Raw genomic sequence first — 6,712 nt, 5'->3', positions numbered from 1 at the left:
AGACAACCCAAGATTAACAGATTTGACAACAGGACCCAGAAGTATCCAAAGTAAAACAAACCTACAAAGCTGAAAATAGGGAATCAGAGCTATCCATTTGAAACTAAGGAAAAGAGGGACTAGCGTAGTTATCAAAATTCCAAATGGAGAGAAAATCAAGTCGTTATACACTTGCTAACGTGAATGGAGGGGGAGGCAATAGGTGATAAGGGTTGTTAAGTGCCATTAAGTCCGTTCTGACACCTAGCCACTCTTTCTACAACAGAATGGAACACTGCCAGGTCCTAAACCATCCTCAGAGTAGCTATTATGCTTGAGCCCATTGTTGGGCTAATGTACCAGTCCATTTCATTTTCTTCTTTTTCACTGACTCTCTAATATACTAAGTGTGATGATCTTTCTCAGACCCCAGTCTCAGTAAGAAAGAGGTCAGCAAAATGGTGACGGCAGGGGAAGACACAGGGAGGAGTGCAAGAGTTAGAGGCAACAGAGAGCAGTACTGTTAGGTAGACAATCCTGCAATAACGGTGACCTATGAGTGGCTACGTGGATCGACACACAGGCTGAATGAATGTGAGGCGGAGAGTGGGAGTATACCCACAAATATTGTGTATTCATTTGTTTGTTTAACAGAGAATATCTGTACTCACTTTTGTTGCAAACATATTCATGAATATGGTGGAGCATACAGAAGGCAATTATAAAAACTCCTGAGACATAGTCTGGCATCTTGAGGGCACACCTTGGCCAATGAAAACCTTATGGATACCATGATTTGATATGCAACTGACCATGGTCATTGTGCAGGACCAGGCAGTATTTCATTCCATTGTGCACAGGGGCCCCTGGGTTAACTCCAAAACAGATAACAAACTAATATCCAAAACCAACAATAATGTGTTTGCTTGTTTACTGAGGCAAAATTCACATAACATATAAAGCATACACTTCAGTGGCATTTAGTACATACACGAAGTTGTGCAACCATTCCTTTTTATTTAGTTCCAAGATATTTCCATCACATTAAAAGGGAACCTGGTATCTCTATTAGCCATCACTCCCCATTCCCAACTCACCTCCTCCTACCGATCACTCATCTGCTTTTTGCATGTACGGATAATTTGATGTCATCTTCACATTATTAGGAGTATCTAGGGAAGGTATGATGCTTTGTTTTATCATAGAGAACATAGAATTGGAGTAGTAGGCAATGCTCCAAATGACCTAGAGCCTGGAGAAGGTTAAGGACTGGGGACAGTAAAGGGCTCCTGGTACTAATTAGAGCAGAGAGGGGAGACCCTGAGGCTGTACTTGGGCATAGGCTTAGCCTTGAATGCGGTTGAGGAGCACCGAGGCTGGCATAGAATGAAGGGGTGAGAATGATGCAAATGGCTCATGTACGTAGATGGTAAATGAAAGGTTGATGGTTCAAGTCCAACCAGAGGTGTCTAGAAAGAAAGGCTTCTACCTTTCTTGATGATCTACCTCCAAAAAGCCAGCTACTAAAAACCACAACAAAGTAGAGCACAGTTCTACTCACATAAGGACACCATGAGTTGGAGTCCAGTCTGCTGGTTACCTGGCAACCTCTCCATTTTACAGATGGGGGAAGTGAGGAAGGGAGGCTTTCTTGGGCACCAGGAACAGAGCTAGACACAGAATCCAAGCAGTTGACACTCAAGATAGGGGAGTTGCCACCAAACTCTGCTGCCTCTTCGCAAAAGACCACGGGGGAAGGGGTCTGCGCTTTGTCTTGGAAATCGATCCTTTCAGCTGCAACGGCTGTAGAGATAGAAGGTCAATTTGGAGATAGAATTGCTCTGCAGCCTCCAAGCCTCAAACCCCACCTCCCCACCTCCCCGTTCTGACTCCCTCTTCTTCCCCACCTCCAGGCCCTGGCCTCTTGTCGGGACACTCTAGACCACTGCTTTAAGGAGCGACTCCAAGCTGTGGAGTTAATGAATCAGCCACTAGACAAGGTTCTGGAGCAGGCTGGCCGTCACTCATGGCTTGACCTCTCCAGAGTCCCCACCCCGCGCATTCAGGGCCAGAAAACGCCACCTCCAGATCCCGTGGGCACCTATACTCCAGGTACCCATTAGACACCACTTGGTCATTGGTGCACCTTTTCCCCACCCACAGCTGCCCCTTTCCCTCAACCAAATATGAGAGCTGAAAGCGAGTCCTCAGTGGAGTTTTGCGATCCTACTTCCACGCTGGGGAGTGGTCCATCTTTCCTTGGCAAAGGAATCCCTTCTCTACTTCTACTGCAACCTACTGAAGATGCTACTGGCTCTCTCCCCTAGACTTCCTCCCATTCCTCCCTGCCTTGGGAAAGACCCCTCGCTCAGAGGTCTCCACTACCTGAGACTAGAGGAGGTGGGGTGCACATAGCCAGCCTCTGGGGGGCCATGGGCTTGGTGCCCCATCTGCGTGCATCTGCTCTCCTATAGAGTGCGCAGCCACGTTGAATGAAGCCAAGCAGTTGTTGATGGAGTCCAAGGATATGTTGATGGACATGGCCAGGAACGAGGAGCATGTAATGGAGCAGCAGCGGCAGATCAGCGACCGCGTGAGCGCCACACTAGCGCAGAAGATGCGCGAGACCATGGAGCTGAAAGTGAGTGACTGCAGCTGGGGAGTCTTGGGGCTGGGGCATCAGAAGGGCTGGGGGCGGCCAGGCGACCGCGCGCTTGCCTCCGTGTCTCCAGGAAAAAATGAACATGACCTTGGGACTCATGAGGGGAACGATCAACCGGTGCACAAAATTCAACCAAGAAATGTACATCACCCGTGGCCTCATCAAGGTATACCTGGAGGAGGTGGGCGGGGGTGGGGTGGGGGCCCGAGGACATGTCCTGGCCGGTGGGCCTCACTGCTCTGCACAACACCTTCCAACCAGGGCCCCTTGTTGAAAAGTCACTTGGAGACTCGAGAGAAGCTAGACAGACCCCTGGTTCGCGCGTACCAGAGACACGTGGGCACCCAACTCCCCGAGGCCACACGCCTCGCTCAGGTTTGCTCCTCTCTGCCCTATCCTGGCACTGGCCTTCCCTGGCAAAGCACCTTCCCGGCACACACCTGGCCCAGGTAACAATTCCCACCCAGGTCGCCTCGTTTTCAAACCTTTCCCACGTGGGGCCCTGGATCACCCACTTACTCGGCTTAAGTAAGTCCCTCCAATCTTCCCCTGCTCCCTCACCAAGGCTCTGAGGTTGCAGTCACACCTTATCCTGCTTGGGGAGAGGCGGGCATCGCAGGTCTCTTCCACTGGCACACGAGGCCCCGGTGGGGCCCGCCCCGGGCTCTCCAGCACGGTCCCGCCCCTCCGCAGGGAACGGACCAGCTGCACCGCCACAACGCGCACATGGAGAGGAACCTGCGTGAGCTCCAGGACTCGCACCGCAACCTCGCCTGGAGCCTCAGCAGCAAGCAGAAGGGCTACGAAATGGACTACAACGTGGTGCGCCTGCGCCTGCGCCAGCGACACCCGCATGTGTTCTACGAGCAGGCGCAGCGCCTGGTCAGTGATTGGGACCCGAGCACGCCGCAGCGCCGCAAGCATCGCACCGCCCACCAGTGACAGGCGCGCCTTGGGCCCTACAGGCCTGTCTGGCATGACATCGTCCTTGCCCTCCCTCTCTGGACCTACCCTTCCGCAGAGAGCCTGCTGGCAAAATTGTAATTTAATGAACAATAATTATCATTTATTAAGCACCTACTCTATGTAAATTTGTGAGGACAATGGTGGTTCAGAGGTCCCTGGGGGTACGGATGGGGAGGTGGGGCTTGCTTTGGACTGCTTTCCATGACAAATCTAAAAGTTGAAGGTTCACCTGGAGCAACTCATGAACAGAGAGGTCTGCAGGGCTGGCCCCGGTCAGAGTCAAACTGACCACCACACCACCACCCCACCCCCCAGAAGTATTTCCTACAGAGGACAACATAAACCTACAGGTTGGAGAGAGGGGCCAGCCTGCCACACCCATACAGAAGCAAACCAAGAAGGAGAAAGAGAGATTGAGGGACTAAACCCCATACTGGCACACCAAGCCCTGAGGGTGATGTCCCTGAACGGTGCTGCTAAGGCACCGAGAGGACTGTAGGGCTGACAACAGCTCTAGACATGATGTCCCCTCACTGAAGCATACTGAGACAGAGGACAATCCTGGGGACACACAGCAGGGAGTTAGTCCAGTCTGACCACCCCCACAATGGGGTGATCCAAGAAGGGAACATAACATCAGCAATGGGAGCAAAGCTGAGCCACAAAACCCCTGAGGAACCCCCAAAATAGACTTCAGGCTAGGAGGGGCAGTTCCTGGACACACACACACACCCAACCAGTGGGGAGATAGTCATAAAGGTCAGCAGACAGGACCTGGAATGATGGATGCTTTTTCTTTTGTTTGTTTTTTCTAGTGTTTTTTCTTTTTTTGTTTTTCTCTTTTTATTCAATCTTTTGTTTTCTTTTTGTTTTGTCTCTGCCATTGTTGTTTTGCCCGCCTATAGAAGATTGGCACGGGAAGCAAGCCCGAGGAGAAAGCAATGGGACTGAAGGTTCCAGAGGGACTTGGGAGAAGGAGGAGGTGGGGAAAAGGAGCAGTGAGCAAACAAGGCCATATAGACAGGGGAACAACTAGGGAATTAGAAGCAACAACAAAGAGAACGTAGAGGTCCTGGGGGTGTTGGAGCAACAGCAATCTAGCTGAGAGGAATCACTAAGAGGCAGAAGAAGGGCAAGTGTGATGGTGGGCCAGGTGGAAGGTAAAAAGGAAACAGAGGAAAGATCTAGGAAGCAAAGCTATGGATAGAGGTATAAATATAGGTGTGCACTTATGTAAAAATATTAATTCATAAAAATAGAGGTATTAGTCAATGTACATATATTTACAGGGGAATGCATTGAAGAAATGGACAGACTTTGGGCCTCTGCTCAAGCCCTCCCTCAATGCAAGAACACTGTTCTAACAACCTGGCATTCTGTGGTGTTCACCCTCCAGACAAGATCGCTGAAGACAAAAATGGGTGCGTAAGCCAATGTGGTGAAGAAAGCAGATGGTGCCTGGCTATCAAAAGATATAGCATCTGGGCTCTTAAAGTCTTGATGTTAAACAAGTAGCCATCTAGCAGGGAAACAAGCCCACATGGAAGAAGCACACCAGCCTGTGCAATCATGAGGTGTCAACGGAATCAGGTAACAGGCAAAAGAAGATCCAAAACAAAACAAAAACATATTGTTGACAATGAGGGGGGTCGGAGCAGAGACCCCAAACCCATTTATAGACAGTGGGACATCTCCTCGCAGAAGAGTCACAAAGAAGGGCGCAGTATAGCGTCAATGAAACACAACATTCCTCTGGTTCTTTGAGGCTTCCTCACCCCCCACTATCATGACCCCAGGCCTGCCTTTCAGTTCTGGCTAGACCGGAGCATGTACACTGGTACAGATAAGAGCTCACCACACAAGGAATCCAGAGTAGATAAACCTCTCAGGAGCAGAAATGGAGTAGTGATACCAGGAGGGTAGGGGGAAGGTACAGGGAAGAGGGGAGGAAGGGGGAACCGACTGAAAGGATCCACATGAAAGACCTGGTGAGCTGCTGCCATAAAGATTATCGCCAAGAACATGCTATGGAGCATTTCTACTCTCACATGGGGGGTGGCCATGAGTCAGAATCAACGCGACTACAAATGTACTTGGTTTTCTGGGGCAGGTGGTTCAGTCGTAGGGTTATCCCTTCTATGTGCCAGACTCAGGTTCAATTCCTAGCTTAATTCCAGCATGCTTGTTTCTAGGACACAGAGCAGGTTTCAGCGGAACTTCTAGGCTAAGATGGACTAGGAAGACTAGCCTGGGAAACTGCTTCTGAAAATCAGCCAGTGAAGGAAAACTCGATGGAGCACAACTGATCACAAGGATGGTGCAGTATAGATTGGGCAACGCGTTGTTCCGTTGTTCATGGGATCACCATGAGTCCAGTGGCTTGGACAGCAGCTAACCGTAACAGTCAATTCTTTAACCTGCAACGTGTAATAGGTAATGTATTCTGGAAGGAGGGGCTTGAGCTCAGGTGGCAGGGTTCAAATCCCTACTCCCCACTTTCAAACAAGTTCCTGCCTTTCTCCGGTCTCAGCTTTTCTATCTGCACAATGGAGACAATTGCAGCAACACTCACCTTCAAGGGTTGTCCTGAGGATAGATGAACTCATACACCTAGGTCCTATACTAGGTGGCTGCATATAGTGTATCCATATAGAATGTTCCACACACATGACGGACGGAAGAGAAAACTGAGGCACGGAGTGATCCTGTGACTTGTCCCAGACTCGGTGTTACTAGTAAACAGCAGAGCTGGGATCTTAAGACCTGGCTCTGGAGCCTGGCCTCAAAACAGGACTCCTCCGAGCGCCCCTCTGTCCTCAGCCTCTTGGATGAAAATGTGGGTTCCCTCTACTTTCTCTCCCTCCCCTCCTAACATGTAGCTTCCCCTAGGGAGATAGGAAATTTTCTCCACTGACCATTGTCCTGTTCTATGTTTATTTCTTGGGGGAGGCCTCTATTTCAAACACAAGACAGCAATCATCCTTCATCACCATTTATTGAAGCCCGATGTAGTGTCATGTTCTGTGCCACCAGATGGCGGCAGTGAGTACAATGGATGCTACATGTGGCCTAGACTGACTCTCTCTCTCTCTCTCTCTCTCCCCC

General features: G+C 50.1%; 1 protein-coding gene across 1 annotated transcript in view; it reads left to right on the top strand.

The window, feature by feature from the left end:
* The window catches only part of CCDC105 (coiled-coil domain containing 105), a 13,761-nt gene extending 10,107 nt beyond the window's left edge, over positions 1-3,654 (top strand). Inside the window, exons 3-7 of the mRNA XM_004715543.2 lie at positions 1,893-2,091; positions 2,454-2,620; positions 2,712-2,807; positions 2,903-3,016; positions 3,335-3,654. Of these exons, the coding sequence (XP_004715600.1) occupies positions 1,893-2,091; positions 2,454-2,620; positions 2,712-2,807; positions 2,903-3,016; positions 3,335-3,583 (825 nt within the window). The 3' untranslated portion in view covers positions 3,584-3,654. The remainder of the gene's footprint in view (positions 1-1,892; positions 2,092-2,453; positions 2,621-2,711; positions 2,808-2,902; positions 3,017-3,334) is intronic.
* Positions 3,655-6,712: the final 3,058 nt, after the last annotated feature.

This window comes from Echinops telfairi, unplaced genomic scaffold (assembly GCF_000313985.2).
Source record: "Echinops telfairi isolate 266 unplaced genomic scaffold, ASM31398v2 ScPeMD7_30;HRSCAF=105, whole genome shotgun sequence".
Classification (NCBI taxonomy): Eukaryota; Metazoa; Chordata; class Mammalia; order Afrosoricida; family Tenrecidae; genus Echinops; species Echinops telfairi.
Note: the sequence above shows the minus strand (reverse complement) of the source record. Positions and strands in the feature narration are given on the sequence as shown.